This window comes from Egretta garzetta, unplaced genomic scaffold (assembly GCF_000687185.1).
Source record: "Egretta garzetta isolate BGI_Z169 unplaced genomic scaffold, ASM68718v1 scaffold385, whole genome shotgun sequence".
Taxonomy (NCBI): Eukaryota; Metazoa; Chordata; class Aves; order Pelecaniformes; family Ardeidae; genus Egretta; species Egretta garzetta.
In genome coordinates, this window is record NW_009259793.1 from 228,687 (window position 1) to 245,820 (window position 17,134).

The following is a 17,134-nucleotide window of genomic DNA, read 5'->3' on the forward strand; positions in this document are numbered from 1 at the left end:
GATAAACGTGCACATACTGACAGGCTACCCTTAGATATCCAACTCCTATACTTGTTAGAATTAGAACAAAGGTAAATATCTAGATATGGTTGTTCTTCACACACAGGAATGCGACTTGAGTCTGCTTTCCATAGTACAATTTAGCATATTAATCGCAAATTTCCAAATACCCAAGTTCCTTCATGTGGAAAAACAGAGATTCTTTGTATTGCTTTAATGCAAGCACTTTACAAGTTTCGTACAATAGACACAGCCAGTCCCATGCTAGGCAATTTAATGTACAAAATGGCTTACACTAGCCAATATATTAAAACCAATTCCCCCCTGCCCCCAGTACTACCTTAATTTACTTTTAAGGTACACGAGATAAGTTAAAGAGTTATTCGACTGAGACTGTGAAACTCTTCTACAATTTATCTGCACAGCCAGGGAAACCAGACTGCTTACACGCAGCCTAACACTGTTTTATTTTGTTTACGGTTATTGGGCAGATTAAGTTGTTGGGGGGGGGGGGGGGGGGTTTTGTTATTTTTTTTTTTTGTTGGTTTTGATTTTGCGGGTATTTTTGTGTGTGCATAGGGTTGTTTTGTCTGTCTGTTTTGAGGCATGGTGTTGGGTTTTGGTTTTTTTTGGTACTGCTTAGGCATCACTCAGCAGTTCAAGTACTCTGCCTCCATCTTCTGGTCAGAAACATGCTCAGCCCCCAGCGAACCAGCATTCTAAGTCAGCCCAACTGCAATAGCAGGGTGAGAAAAACTCTTGCTTCTCCATGAAGTGCAGCGCAGGGTAAATTTCCAGTACTAAAAAGCACACTGTACACAGAATCAATAAAAAAAAAAAAAAATCAATGTGATACACAGTAAGGAAAGTGTGACAACTTTTTCAGTTGAGGATTTAGAATTGCAGAACATAGCATACACCTATTAATAGGAATTCAAAACCTGATATATCATCTTCTTTGGAGAAGAATTAAATTGCTTATTAGTATTTATTTTTTATCACAATTTCAGTTTGCATCAGAGAGCTCAATATTTACGACTATCCACACTTCACAGAGCTACCCATGCTTCGTAGAATTTAAGCTCATAATAAAAAGTTAGAGAGAAGAGAAACCCAGGACACCCCTCCTTGTGGATTATTGCCAAGTAGCATAATGGGAGTATTTTATTTTCTCTTTACTAAAATGAAACTGCTTCCATGACTTTTATCAAAATCTACCTTTTATGTTTAGCAGACCAAGTATTTTTACCCAACATCCAGTTTAACTTTCGACAAAGCCTCTACAGAGTTGTCATTCATAGAATCATAGAATTGTTTAGGTTGTGAAAGACCTTTAAAATCATCAAGTCCAACCATTAACCTAACACTGCCATTCCACCACTAAACCACGTCCCTAAGCACCACGTCTACCAGTCTTCTAAATAACCCCAGGGACGGGGACTCGAGCACTTGCCTGGGCAGCCCGTTCCAATGCTTTCAGTTACCTTGAGAGATTTCACGCTCCTATGAAGGTAGATTTGCAGCTCTGGGAACAGCTCGGCTTGCTGTCCTAGGATACTATTAGCCAACCACGATTTGTATGATTTTACAGGAGTCATTATCTCTGTCCTACTCCGTCTACAGATTCTAAAGAAATGTCACAACCCTTTATTTCATAATTACTGTAGGAAGCATGAATGCATTCTTCTGAATGAAGAGCCTCTGGAGTTCTTACTTACCAAGCAGCAAGACTGAGCAGTATGTTTCACTTATTAAACCTGGGATTCTTTCTACCACCTAAGTGGCAATACTTCCTTGAATGACAAAGGGTTGGAAATACAAACCTGATTCATAGGGGTAACATTCACTGATTTGCTCTTCTTGAGTTATTGGTTCCTCGTCATCTGGAAGGTAACGTTTATCAATGGCCTCTTTAATCTGGTTATTGGCTCCTTTGGGATCTAAGTCCATTGCCCATGAGAAATTCATTAGGGCTAAATGCGTTTGACCCAATTTTTTATAAACCTAAAATAAAAGCATAAAAGGCTACATTTACATGAAGTTGCTACTTTAAGGTTTGGATAACAAACATACTAAGCCACAGTTAATTGATAAATTATGAAAAGCAACAAAGGGTAGGCAAGTCCCAAGGGAAACAACATATGCATAGAAAGAGTGAGCAAGTGTTTCTATTTAAGACTCAAAAAAAATTAAAGCTAAATTAGCAGCTGACAGATTCAAAAACATAAGGATCTTCAGATATAAATTTAAGCTTTGGAACTCTGCAGCAGGGTGGTGTAAAAGCTATTACTGTAGACGTTTTGTTTTGTCTTACCCCCTCCCCATTTTCAATTTCTTGAGTCACTGTAACCCCAAATCTACTTGTGGCTCAGGAAAAGTCCAAAGTCTGAGACTTTTAATGTCAGAGGCCCAGAGAAAAGTCTGGGGAAGTATCACCACATGCACACATTAATCTTATACTCTTCCCTCCAGCTCTCATATTGAGGACTAGCAAAGGCAGGATATACATGGTTAGACAGATTTTTGATCTGAGCCAGCACAGCCATTCTTACAACCTCAAGTGGCATTTTAACTGTCATTGGCAGGTAGAGAAAGTGACATTAAGTGACACCTAGCTTACCCTGCTAAACTGAATGGCCACATTTTCAAGACTACACTGCATTTCAGAATCCAGCCCATATTTTGCCTTCTTTGTCACCATGACTTGCACCGAAGCTCTCCTTATCATTAAGGACAGATGAGTAAGTAATTTATCTGCATTAAGCATTTAAACAGTGAAAGTACTTAAGTTTGTCAAGACACAGCAACTCTAATGTCAATTTAGAGGCCCAGCTATTCCTGGACAAATAGAAGTCAACATATTTCAGCACAAATCCTTTTACCTCTCTCCAGTTTAAAAAAAAAAAAAAAAAAAGTCTTGCTGATTAAAAGTTACCTAGTATTGTGCTAGAGGTAAGTTTGCCTTGTTGCTTCCTAGTGAACACGCACCCCACAGAAGGAAGTTGCAGAACTTATTTAAAGCCCATTAGCAGAGAAGATGGTGAAGAAGGAGGATTTTAAACACAAAGAAGGTTGGAATGTAAACACAGCTGACAAATTAGTCATATACTTTCCTGTGCTAGCCTACCCTATTAGCCTCATTAGACTCTTCTTTCAAACTGATAACCTTCTACAACTCTCTTGGGGAGGCTGTCAGCTGAAAAGGACATTGAGGCCGTATTGTACAGTTATTCCTTGTTCAGCATTTCTGACAATGCATTAGAATGTGATTCAATATTTTAATAGCTATACACACAAATAACCAACTCTGCTGACTGATGGATGGACTATCCCTCAAAATTTTAAGGATTTCCACTGATCACATCATTGCTATCACACTGAATCAAGCCTTGACAGAGTTCATTTTCAGGGAAAGATACATGGCTGTGTGTATAACCACTGTTATCTCTTTTCAGTGAAGTATCTTTATCAGGATCAATTTCTTGCTTTTTAAAAATTCATTATCTTTCAAGCTGACAGTAGTGAAATCAAAGCAGGCAAAGAATAACACTGGCTTGGGTTATTTTTTCTTGGTTTGTTTTAAAGACAGCTGAAGGCTGCTCCAGTAATAACTGTCTTTTGCATTTAAAAGCTGATACATAAGGCAGCTGTGAGCAGTAAGCCTTATTTAAAACTTTGGGAATTTTTAGAATACTGCTCCAAATGAAAGCAGCTTAATATCAGGCATCAAAATTTCTCATCAGGCATACATTTCTGCAACAAAGGAAACCGAACAACTTATGATCACAGTTAAGTTTTACCTACCTTTCCTATTAAAAAGTAAACAAGAGACTCTTTGGGAACAATCTGTTTCAGTTCTTCAAGTTCTTGTAAAGCAGACTGAAAAGGAAGAAAAAAAAAAATAGCTTAGAAGTACAAGCTAGCAATCTGCAACCAGTTATGACATCACTACACTGTGACTTAGCTTCTGAAAAAGTAAGAATATAGAAATATTTTGTGCTGGATGTACTGCTCTCAAGCCTATGCTTTTGAAAGGTTCTGGTTTTAGACACGTATCTATCTGTGGGCTTTTACAAGTGACGACTGTTTACAGTAGGCATTTGATGTCCAAAATATTTAGTGAAACTTCTACTTTTAAAATAATTGTTGCCTGTAGCAGTTTATTCTGCTGTGACAGTAACATGGCATTATTAAGAAATTCTGCCTAAAAATATTTAAGTCTGCAGTGAGAAATAAACATTGATTTTAGTTATAAAAAGTTCCATTCAACCCTCTAAAATTTATTCACGTGAAGACAACTTCAAGTTAGGACTTACTATATAAATAAATGTAGGTTTACACTTCTGTTTGCCTAACACTAGCCAAATTTATGACTGGTGCTAGAAACCAAAACATTTCATTAAGTTTTATGTAGTTTATGTGAACAGCGTACAAGTCTCAGCCTGATAAAGAAGAGTTCTATTTCCTAAAACATCACTTCATCATGGTCTACAAGTTCCTTCACTAGCTCAGGGGCAGTAAGACAGTGGACAATTAGATTTTTTTTTTTTCCCCTCTTGTATTTATTGTATTTAATTGGTTCAGTTATGAATTTAAAAAAGTTCTAAGTAAAGTTTTCCCTCTAGATGTGCACGCACATTTCTGAAGCAACGTTTCAAAAACCAGACTGCAGCTTGTCTTCTGTGGCCAAAAAACATCCAGAGGACAACAGTCACTGGGAAAACAGGAAGATCTTCACTCATTCTGAACAGGGTACAGGTCAGCAAGGGATCAGACCAAAATTGCCTAGCTGCTTATTTTTCACTCAATAACAATGGCCTTTGAATTAGCTAGTCCTTATAGCTGTAACTGGTTATGTGGCAGTTTGATGAGCCTTTTTTTAGTAATTTAGGATAAACTTGTGAAAAATACAGCCACATGTTGGTGACGGCTGCAATGATTTCCCCTTCCTCCTTTTCTTTTTCTAGAGTCAAACTAAAATAAAATAATAACAATTAAAAAAGCATCACCTCTTGGCCCCAGATTTTATAACCATCAAAAAATTGAACATAGCTCCCTTGGCAAAGGTGGCACTTGTCAAAGTAAACACTTCATGTTAGCCTCTTCAAGACAGGCCAACGTCCCAGGCTCTTCCTGCAAGCCCTGATGCTACCCAGTATTACTCTGTAAACATTTAGCTTTCAGTGCATCCCCATTCCTAGCTACAGCAATTTAAAGATCACTTAAGGTTGTCTACATGTACCAGATCTTACCTTGTATTTTTCATTTGCAAATAATACAGAAGCTCTATGGAATTTGCATAGGGGGTTCTTGGGGTCAATGTTAATAGCTTTGTTTAAAGTATCCAAAGCCTTTTCAGATTTTTTCAGTGCATGCTGGACCTATTACAGAAAGAGAAAACAATTTTAAAAGGCAAACAACAGCTCATCTGCCAGCCAAGGACAAATCCATTTGACTACATTTACTTGCAATTTGTTCCTTTGGAAAAAAAAAAAAAAAAAAAAAAAAAATTGTTCAAGTCTTAACAAGCTTTCTTACAGGAAGAAAACTTCACCTCACCTCGCCTCCACCTCAAAACATTCTCCCCACCCAATGGCTTATTTAACCTTTGGCCAGGAGTGAACTCAATGCCTTTCTCTCTATATATACACATTAGAAGCAGCCACTAACCCTGTAGAATTTGACACAGCTTTGCTGCCACTTCGAAGGCAAATGAATGCCAGCAGGCATCGAATGAATCCATCACACTCACAGCCTTAAGGCACCATCACAAATATCTGAGAACTGCTGTCCAACTTCATAAGCATTCAATAGAATAAGGCTAATGTTTTTTTAAGAACTGCAGCAGCAGATGGATAAGCGACTAACTTTTCAAATAGCCCTGTAAATTTAATTGAACAGACGGTGGTGGAAGCAGCTGCCTGCTACTTAAACTTAGCCTGGCATAAAGTGGCCTAAGCAGCAAGTTGTCACATCTGCAAGTGACTGGGACAAAGGCAATGTGGACATACAGCCAGGACAAAGACACTGCACACTGAAAGGCTAGATGCATGCCTTAGCACTTTATAGAACTGGAAGTGCTGGTCCAAATGCATGCAATAGCAGTTAAAACCCACATAATTTCTTATTAATAAGAAACCCACATAATTAAGTATAAAAAAAAATCTCTAGAAATACTCTGTTCACATTAATATCTGCGTACAGTCTTGATTTTCATATCACTACTATTTTAGCTGACTCACAAACATGAACTGACAGTATAATTTCATTACTGGCTAGAAGTAGTTTGGAGAGAGAGGAGGGTTTCTTTTCTGACACGTTAATCCTGTGGTTATTCATTCATATGGCACTTAAGATCCTCCAATAGGTACTCTGAACTTGGGAGGGTTTTTGCTAAAAAAAAATTCAGAATTACTTTCTTACTGCAAACAAAGTACAGAAGCAGATTAAAAAACAAGGATAGAGTTAAGTGCAATCTACTTACTACTCCAATGTGACACAGTAAGACAGAGCTCTGAGGATTGATATCAAGTGCTTTCTGGAAATGCATTTCTGCTAGACTGAATTTTTCCTGTTTGTAATAAATCATACCCAACCCATACCTGCAAGCAAAAAAACAATTCTGTAAGTAAGGCTGTATTCTAATCAAACTAGTCTTCCTCAGTGAATATGACCTGGCAGAAACAGTCTATAGACTTGCCACCCCATCCAGGACAGGAAGTGATTTCTTGTGGGGAAGAGCTGTGTCTAAAATTATCTTGTTTTTTTTGCTCAATTGTGCAGTTTGAAGAATTGATATCCAATACACAGGAAGACTGGCTAAACAAAGCGAAAAGCATACAGAAGTTTCTCAAGACTAAGTGACTTACACTAGCAGATCTAACTATTACTGCTTTACATATTTTTTTTCCACAGAAAAAGCTGTAAGAAGCTAACTGTATCCTAGGGTCATCTCTCATCTCTTCAGCTGCAAATGAAGATCAACTAGATGCATGAGGAGTGCTGCACAGAAGATCACAGTATCTGGTAACATAGTCAAGAAGATCTATAGAAACCAAAAAAGCTCCATTTTTTTTGCCCTCCTCGTGGAAATAACTGTTTAACAAACAGACAAGGGCCGCATCTTCTGCGGAAGTAGCTTTGCTCTCTTCTCAGAGAGAAGAGCAGTAGTGAAACAATAGCAGTGGCAGCATCTGGAAGTTATTTCTGCAAAAGGAGTTCTGTATCACATGGAATAGGAGGGGGACGAAGCAAAACTTACCATGCATTATAGTGTCTAGGATTGACTCTGATTGCATTTCTAAAACAAGCTAATGCTTTGTCCAGTTCTTCCGTTAACACAAATTCATGCCCCAACAGGGTGTACGCATAAGCATAGTTTGGATCAACTTGAATGGCTCTCTGGAAGAACTTGATTGCAATGTCATGCTCTCGTTGCAAGCTGAAACAGTTTCCTGCAGCACACCATGCCTAGTAAAAACAGCAATGCAAAATTAGCACACTTTTTACAACGCAGAGTGACTAAGGTGAGCTGAACAGATTTTTTTCCATACCAATTTATATAACTATATACAACTTCCTCCTAGATTAAAAAAACCAACAATAATAAAACAGTTAAGTCTCACTCCTGAGAGGCACAAAGGCCTAAATACATCTATCAGCTGGACAAGCTGAAATATAGTAATCATGAATCTAAAGACACACATCAAGTTTGTGCCAACTGGATACTTTGATGACTAATGACTAAAGCTTTTGAAGCTGTTGAAGAGGCTAGACAAAAAACATCTAAGATGTTTAAGAATCATGAAGGGGGAGACGGTACATTCACTTCCACTCTTCAGCTCCCTCTGACAAATGTGGAAATCTGCAGAGCAACAATTTTAGCATCAGAGCCCAGAGTCCCTTGCTTTCCCAAATTTTTAGAATCACTGCCAAATTGCGTAACTGTTCTCCACTCCTTGTATTACAATCTGCATTTTCTTCTCTCCAGACTATCTTACTACAACTACCAACTGCTTCATTGGTTTTGATTTTTCTACTATTAGACAAGCTAACAAGACATCAACAGGATTCTCTCCTCCAACAAAAAAAAAAGTTCCCAATGTAATCTACAGTATTCTCAACTCTGTTAACAAATTTATAAACGTACGCATCTATTACTTTTATTGTGGCACCCATTAAAAGATGTCTGGCTTTTTGCATATCATGACTTTATATTACCATACACTCTGCAGTTTAATTGACTTTGGCATAAAAATGTGTAACATGATGTCTGAAAATTAATTCTAGAGCAAATATGTTTTAAGTGCCAGTGAATTAACTACACAAATTCAAATGTGGTACAGGAAAAAGGTATTCCTTATCTTTGCGTACTGGCAGCAGTAGGAGTGACTAACTCACTCATCTTCCAGGATGAACAGTAGCAACGCAAATTTAAATAACCATTAACAGATAAAAGGTTGCAACCTGTTCCATGTAAGCTAATATTCTAATTCTAAGAAGCCATTTCAGGCATCATCAGTTCGACAGACAATCCTGCCACCTCCCTCCCCAGTTTTCACAGAAGAATATACCCAAACTAGATTAGAGCTCAGAGCTTTGTTCCAAATCATTGATTTTGCTACATACAGTTACTCTCGCCTCATTCAAGACCACAGGACTTTATACCTCTGGTGAGTTTTTATCCATGTCTGTCAGATCCTTTGAAAGAACTGAGAGAGCAACGTCTTTCTGCAGATGCCACAACGTCGTTGAATAAATCTCCATGCCTTCTACTCTGTAGTTTTCAATCCTCCTTACTTCTGAAAATATTCTCTCAGCCTAAGAACAGAAATTAAACTTAAAAAAATTCCACCCACCAAAGTACAGCACAGAGGTCAAGGTTAGGAGCCTCACATGTCCAGACTGAGAACCCTCTTTGCTTTGTAACTGTCCTACACGGAGCTACAAGGTCTGTAAGTTCCCCTTCAGGTAACGGAAGCGACTCTACCTCAATACAGTTACGCCAGCAGAAATGCAGCCAGCCCTCCCTACTGCTCACTCAGATTTCATTACTGTTTCTATCACAGCACACAAGCAAGGCAAAAAAGTTACCCACAAAAATCAGAAGTGTAGCATGCTTTTTTGGGCCAGTCATGATTATTAACATTTCTAACAGATGACAGGTATTACATTCATACTAGGTGCCACACCCCTCCAGACATTGTGCATAATAATTACCAGGCAAAAGGCAACATGACAATCACTGGTGTAAGCACAGCTGATGGAGGGATGGGGAGCATGCACAACGATGTGACAACACATATGTGCTTTACTTTCATTTGAGACAGCTATGCTTCTTATCAAGAGTTGACTAATGAAGTCTTTCTGACGTAGACATCTATTTCATAAACTTAAGTTCCAGGTTACAACACTAAAAGCAACAACAAGGGAAGAAGCCTAGCTTTAGGAAACCATTAGGGTCTGTAGCCTCAGTTTTCAAAATGAACTCTTAAGAACCACAGTGTGCTCCATCTCTAATCAGACTGTGTACACAGTTTAAAAACCGCTTCTGAAACCTACTGCATTTGTCTCCCGCACACAGTCTGTCAACAAGTGTTTTAAAAACTTCTGAGGGAACACACATCAGCTGTCTTGAATCAAGGAGATTTAAACTGTTGGATTACCCTTAACTGCTTGCTTCTGTTTCTGAAGCAGTTTGACATGACCTCAGCTGTGCCAATGCTGTCATTTCTGAGGCTACAAAGGAAACTAAGTCATTGATATGATCTGCGTTAGCTAATAAGGGCAAGAGAAGTTTTTGGTTTTAGAACTCAAAGTGTTTCAGTGATCTGATTTACAACATTGCAGTACAAACAATTACATCACCACAGACATAGGTGAAGACAGGGAGAAGACCCCAATGGTTGAATGCAAGAGGAAATAACATTAAAAGAAAACTGAAGTGTAAACTCAGCCTCTTCAGGAAAGCTCAATGACTACTGATGCAGATTCAAGATCAAATCCATTCCAGGTATAACTTTTATGTTTATACAATTATCTCAGCTGTAAACCTCCCATAGCTTTTGCAGGAAGTCCACAGGTTTTGTGCAAAGCTACGCAAAACAAAAGTGAATAGACTAAGAACCAACCGACACAGTTCCTACCTGCATATATTCTGCAAGTTCGAAGTAAGCTCTCCCAATTTGGCACAGCACCCAGCCAGTGTTGTAGTGGTGGGATGGCAAATGGCTTAAAATATTTATCGCTTCTTTGCAGTTGTATGAACACAAGGCTAAATAACCTTTTCCCATGTCACGAAGAAGGCTCATCAAACCTTCTAGGAGAAAAATACAATAAATAAAAGTGGGGGGGAAAGAAAAAAAGAGAGCTGAGACTTATTTACTTGAAACTGCTAATCCCATAAGCTCTTCATTGTGGCAGGCACTGCTACTGAATTTGCTTATGAAAAATCTTTGGGGAGTTCCCAAACACAGGCTTACATGCTCTTAATTTCAGCATATTTGAAACATCAACCTTTGTAATGGAAGTCAGATAGTAACAACTTCTTAAGCCAGCAACAGAATGCTCAGGAACAGAGAAACTCTGAAGTTCAGGGCAACTGGAGTTTTGCATTTACAGCAGCTACTCAAACATTTTGTTAGGTCTGAACAGTTTCCATGCCTGGTATCCATGGATACATCTTCTTGCTGCCTGGAAACACTATTGAGCCAGAAGAGATGAATTCAGCGGTGTGTCCAGGATTTCTGACAATCTGAACAAAGACTTGTTTTTAAACAAATGGGAAATGCAAAGGGAGAACAGACTACATAAACCCAATTTTGAGGGAAGATGACTGGGTTCCTCAGTCCTTTGAATCAGTTTCCAAGGATCTTGCCTGAAAATATTTTAATCATTAATATAAGGATCAGAGCTTGCAAGATATAGCTGCTTACAACTAGCCACTTTTCATGCTTCTTCACATGTTCTTTGTAAGTTAACTAGAAGATATTGAATTCAATCCGTTTTCATAATTATACAAAGGTGATAGCTGCAGGCTAACTGAAATAAGAAAGCAGCAAACACTTGAGCAACGATTTTTTTACTTCAACATTAAAACATAAATATATTAAGTTTTACTCTACTACAGTCCCAACAGTGTTCAAACAGACCTGCTGCTGCCTTCTGTAGCGTAAAAGCCTGGATCTGTGGTGCAACAGTGGAAATTTTCCCTTCTGAAATGATGGAAGAGTCCAATTTGGTAATTTCCAAACCGTCATTTAAGTTTGGTTGAGCTATTCCTCCCTTATTTGTTTTACTTTTGGTTTTTCTGTTTGGCATCTTAGGTGGAAACTTCATTTTTAGTTTTTTGCTATTTTCCTGCAAGTAAGAAGATCAAGTTACATACAAAAAAAAAAGTCTTTTAAATCAAAGAACTAAACTTGAAAGTGAGTTGTGTAAAATTATATTTATACTTCTTTGCAGCTTTAACAACCATGCCCAGCCATTTGACTTTTAAACTTAAGTATACAGGCATCTAATAACTACTAAACATTAGATGAAGTTAATTTTTAAACAACAAACATTCACATTGCCCAACCACAGTCCATGAGCATTTGCACTTTGGTGTTCTGCTCCATTGTTTGAAGAGCAGAACACAGATATGAAAATAATTTGGTTTGGGGGTGGGGGGGTGGTAAGTATCCGCTCACAATGAATTCTTCAATAAATATATCTGAACAACACAACCTCTTTTCAAATGGGTTGACAGCTAGCAGCACCACTGCATTTGTCAACCCAGCAGGTATCTTTGGTTTTGTTCGTGATACTCTTCTTCCGACTATTTTAGTTCAGCACTTGAGAGCTTAAAATAACACATTATGGCATCATGACATGTTTTGTACAGTCAGATATTTCATAAGTTCTGCTCATTAGCTGCTGGAATTGCTATGCATATGGGGAAGTGATTAGTCAGTACAGCGGCATGGGTAAGAAATGCACAAGTTTGCAAAGTTTGTTACCTTTGTTGTAGAGCTATCACTAGTAAATAGGCGAGAGCTTCTTCGAGGCAGCGCATTTGGTGGAGCAGCAATTGTTGGGCTCAATACCTGAGGTGTTGTACTGAAAACCAACAGCACATTAAAAATGAAAGTTCTTTACTCCATTTTTAATAAAAACAGCTTTTATCTGTTTTAAACAAAAATGCTCAAGTACTATAGCACAGATATTCCCACTGTGATTTCAAGGGATTAAAAAAAAAAAATTTACCTCTGCATGTTAAGAACATGAGTAGAATTTCTTTCCAGCTACTTTTTCATTTATTGATGGTCTATGGTATAACTGCAAAGCAGATTTAAAACAAACAGACCAACCACCACGCACAAGCTTCCTACTTATCCACTGAAGTTATTTTACCTAACAGAAAATACACTTCTTCCTCATCCAAAGAGGAATTCTGCAGAATACCCACACAGGTTGGGCAAATAAAGCACCAAATTCCTTCAAGAAAGGAGATGCAAAAGGTAATACCAAGATGATTTTTTTTTGTTTCTTTCCCCTACCTTGTTTGTGGTCCAGAGCTTTGTGTTTGTGCAACAAGAATTGGAGTGACTTCCCGGCTATTTCCGCTCTGTGAGAAGACAGACTTTGTTCCAGCTTGGCTTATCCTGCTGACAGTCTGCATAACACAAAGTTTCTACAGGTTTGTTATTATGTCGCTAAGAAGTCTCAGTCTCTGCTATATTGAACCAAATCCATTCTGCCTACCAAACACTGCACAAAAGATCATAAATACAGGATAGATATAGATTCTTTCAATAAAGGGTGAGGCTCCCCCTCCAAGGCACACCCATCAAAACCATTTCTCTTTCTACCAGTAACAGAGATTACCAACTCCATGCACATTATTTGAAAGATATAAAATCTCCATCTAGTGGCAAGAAACTGTATATTAAGATGTTTGTGCAAAAATAAGAGAATGAAAAGATGTCGTATTTAAAGTTCCTTCTCCACAGAAAGTTGTACAAAAAAACAACCACAGAAAGAAAAAGATTTTTGAATTATCATATTACAATCGCATCCAGAAACCATTCACCATGAATGCTCATTGAGGTGCTCACTGTACAACATCTGACCCTGCTGCTCCCCTGTTTAGCATACCTGTTCATAACATAAATCAGTATTTCACAGATTAAATCATTACTGCAGAGCCTTTCAAGTAGATGCAGAAATAAACTACTTCATCAAAAGGGGACCTGCATCATGCAGCATAGAAGGTTAATAGACAGATACCTACAGTCAAGTTAACAAGGAGCAGCAAGTTACTACACATCAGTTGAGCAACGCTTTGTGTGCCCATGCACATTTTTGTACTTTTTTTTGCCACGTTACAAGCATGTAACATGACTTAGCACCAAAACACTGTCTTATATCCTCACACATTTTAAGAGAGCTAAAATGTGCACTTTAATGCCTACCCTGGAACAGCTGAAGTATGGGAACTTAAGAGCTGTGATACCCTGACTGAATCCGAGACCTAAGGAACAAGTTCAAATAGAATGCATTGTCTGATGTGTAGTCTTCCTATAAAAGATTCAGAACAGGTCCTCCCCTCCCTGCCTTTTAAAGAAAGCTTAAATCCTATCTTTCTGCCCACTCCAGGGACACTAACATTCCACTCTGACAGCTGTTTTGGAAGAGATGTTCTTTAAGACACCAGAACTCAGAAGTGGAATCAATGACAGCACAAGCAACACCAGTTTACGCATTATCTGACTTCTAATGCTTTGTCCTTCCCTTCTCAGTTTCTTTGTTATCAGAGGACAGTTTAGGCAGCTGGCAAGCATGCTTGCCCACTCAGACAGGAAGTCTTTGGATTCATCCTAATGTTTCATTCATTTACCAAAGTGTCTCCTAGGCAACTGCTGCTGCCAAGTCATGCACATTCTAGCCACAGCTACACTAAGCCTTTTCTACCTTGGTAACTTGAAGAGCAGAAGTGAAACTGGCCAAGTAATTATTTGCATTGGACAAGGCATGCATCAGAATTCCAAGCTCTTTACTAAAACGTATTAAATACTTGTGTTCAGGTAGTAGCACATATGCGTCTAGGCAGAAAGCATATGCATGGATTAATGAAATTTACACCTAGGTGCTCTTGTGCCATTCCTAGCAAAGCAACAAAGCAGCAGCTATGACTTGATTCCCCAAAGCTTTTCATCTATCATGTAGTACACACCTGAGATTAGATGCAGGTGAGTACTGCACTGAAGAGCTGTGCTTTGCTAACTTTTTCAATTTTTCAGACTCATGACAATTTACCTTCCTACATGTGCACAATCCACCACAAGCCAGTGTTTTCAACTATACCATGGAAAACTGGTTGGTCCTCAGCAACTACAGGATGGGAATTGGATTAGCCATATGAAGCATACTTCTAGCAGACTGTTTTAGCACAGTCCAACCCCAACAGAACAAAGGCAGAAAAAAAAGCAGGACTAAGAGAACTGTTGCACTAATGAAATGTCTAGAGACAGGATACCATAATGGCTCATGCAATGAGATTCCAGGGTTCCCAGACACAGGCTTCAGAACACCATCCAAAGGAAGAAAAAAAAAAAGTTATCTGCTTATTGGCTTTTATTCTTTTACATATTGGGCCAATGAGAAGACAGTTTTTAAACAGCTCCCAAATTTCACTTGCAGAAAGGCACAGCAAGCTGAGCACCAACTGATTTGTTCAAAGCATCAAATGTGGAAATTAAAGTTCTACTTTTTGAGGAATTCAACACAATGCTTGCACTGAGCTTTACTTTAAAAGAGTTTGCCATCTATAAAACACTAGCATCCCTCATGCAACTTCTAGATTTACTAAAAAAGCAAGGAAAAGTCCTCAGGTTTTTTGTTTTTAGAAAGGAACAAATGGTTCTTCAACTGTCACCAACATTTCCTCTCTCATTTATCCCTATGGCAACTATGGCAGTTTCTTACAGAGTAAAAAAAGACAAATTTTAGTTTTCTCTACACAAGATGTAGCCAAGTGAAACAGCACCCTTCTATGAGTCAGCCCTTCACGGACCACCAGCAGTATTTTGATTACTCCCATCTGTAAACTAGAGTTCAAGAACTGCTTGCAAGAAAGTAGTAGCCTCAACTCATTTGAGGCTTCTAGGATTATTTTAAGTCAACCCTGAAAATACATTAATTTAAAAAAACTTAAAGTGAAAATTCCAAGTTCAGACTGTCTTCAGACTCCACCTTGCATACTGAAAAGTTATGAACCCTTCATTGTTTAGAAGCATCAGAGTTTGTACATTCCTCTCTGGTGGCAGGTGGACAGAAGATACAGCACCTTCCTCAGGTTGCCTCTAGCAACACCAGCTAGGCCTATGCATTTCAGGTGGGGGGAAAAAGGGCTTGTTTTAATTAGAAATAAGAGACTATTGCTTATCATTATAAAAGTTGATAAAAAAAGATCTGTTTTGCTAGCCAGAAGGAAGTGACAGAAGCTGAAAATATTTACAGTGAAGACATCTTTACTTGAGATATGGTGTATTTTTTTTCTTGCTGCCTCATTTGTATAGCTGAAAAGACGACTTTCAATATAAAAAACAGTTAAGGCTTTAGAAAGTGTTGTTTCAACGTAACAGACTATTCTACAATGAATTTGATTTTAACTAACATTTCAGAGAGGTCTACAGAGTTTTTTTCAGGGAAATACCTGACCAGTTGTAGTCAAATTAAAAATAAACTGCTCCTTGCACCCCCCAACCTCACTAGACTATAAATAGACATAAGCTGGTGAACAACATTATTTTTCTGCGTTAAATAATTGTTAGTAAGAGCAGGGGAGGGGAGGTTGGTTTTTCGTTTGTTTGGGTTTTATGTCTTTATACACGCTTTGTAGACAAATTATATATAAATTTAATTCTCACTTAACCCAAACCATTTCCACAACTAAAGGAGGCTTCAGTCAGTTCCCATGCTTTGTTTTTCAAAACAAATTTTGTTAACAGTGAATAAGTTGGGCTCTCCCCACTGTCAGCACAATTCAGCTCTTGTGCCATGTTTTTTTTTTATCTGCATTATGGATTCTTCTTTAAAATACACTGCAGTGTCAAATTCACAGAACAGCAATTACATTCTAGAATGCAAGGTACCTTCTTTGAAGGTGCTCCTGTGGATGGCACATCAATTACAGAAGAGGAGTTTGTGTAGTTTTGTAAATATGATCCATCTCCAGGGCTTGGGGTTTCTAGTGGCAAAATTCCAAAGCTGAGAACAAAACAAAGAGCAAGGGTCAAAGTCTGAGCATTAGACCATGAGAGCTGGCCTGATTCTGTAGTTAAAACAAAGACCCAGATGACCAACTTTATTTCAGAACTACTTCATTGATTTATGTTAACCCTCTAATAGCTTAATATCCTCATCTATAAAAGGCACTTTAATAGAAAATATTCTTATTCCTGAAATTGAAAAATAAAGAACTTTCTTTGCCTGCCTGCATTAACAACTAATAGACACAGGCCATCCAAGTATTAATGGCTTGGAACATAATGCTGTTTAAGTAAGATGGCATACAGGAGAGAGCACATGTTTACATGCTTTTTAGAAAAGAGCTGTTCTTCAAAGAATGCTCTTAAGACTTTATTTCAGAGCAGAAATACATTCCTTTCAAGAGTTTTCCATTGTGAACATCTCAGTAAGCAATATACTGAATCAAGTGTAGCTCTCTTCTAATAAAAAATACCAACTGCTTGTTTAAAAAACAGAAGTAATGAACACTAGGACCAAGAGCAGTTACTGAAGTTGTTCAGCTTTTGCTTCTGCAGCATTATTTATAATGAACAAGCATGTTGATAGTGTGACTATGCTGTTTCATATCACAAACATTAATCAACAGCACAGCTGTAAGTAGAAATTGTCTCTCTCACGGACCTACCTTGGAGTTAGTGGGCTCAAAGCTGCAGGTCCCCCCAGTAAACTCCGCCCAGTTTTTGGTTTATTTTGAGCCTGTTTAGACAATATGGCAGTTCCTGACCCAAGAGGGACTGCATCTGGTGAAATTACAGCCGAATCAATGTAAGACACAGAAGAATCCGTGTTCAAGGAGGAATATTTTGAATTGGAGGATTCAAGGTTGATTCTGTTCAACTCC

At 38.2% G+C, this 17,134-nt stretch overlaps 1 protein-coding gene across 8 annotated transcripts in view; it reads right to left on the reverse strand.

Annotated features, from left to right (window-relative positions):
- CDC27 (cell division cycle 27) overlaps window positions 1-17,134 on the reverse strand; it is a 29,081-nt gene that overhangs the window by 3,373 nt on the left and 8,574 nt on the right. For 2 of the 8 annotated variants that reach the window (XM_035895174.1, XM_035895172.1), the window contains exons 7-19: window positions 16,919-17,133; window positions 16,137-16,251; window positions 12,540-12,673; window positions 12,000-12,099; window positions 11,151-11,358; window positions 10,146-10,318; window positions 8,668-8,820; window positions 7,262-7,470; window positions 6,485-6,602; window positions 5,253-5,381; window positions 3,805-3,879; window positions 1,824-2,004; window positions 7-812 (exon numbers count right to left, since the gene is read on the reverse strand). In XM_035895174.1, the coding sequence (XP_035751067.1) occupies window positions 697-812; window positions 1,824-2,004; window positions 3,805-3,879; window positions 5,253-5,381; window positions 6,485-6,602; window positions 7,262-7,470; window positions 8,668-8,820; window positions 10,146-10,318; window positions 11,151-11,358; window positions 12,000-12,099; window positions 12,540-12,673; window positions 16,137-16,251; window positions 16,919-17,133 (1,926 nt within the window). In that variant the 3' untranslated portion in view covers window positions 7-696. Of the gene's footprint in view, window positions 1-6; window positions 813-1,823; window positions 2,005-3,804; window positions 3,880-5,252; window positions 5,382-6,484; window positions 6,603-7,261; window positions 7,471-8,667; window positions 8,821-10,145; window positions 10,319-11,150; window positions 11,359-11,999; window positions 12,100-12,539; window positions 12,674-16,136; window positions 16,252-16,918; window position 17,134 lie in introns of those variants that run through there. The other 6 variants (XM_035895173.1, XM_035895176.1, XM_035895175.1 and 3 more) reach the window with 6 other exon arrangements.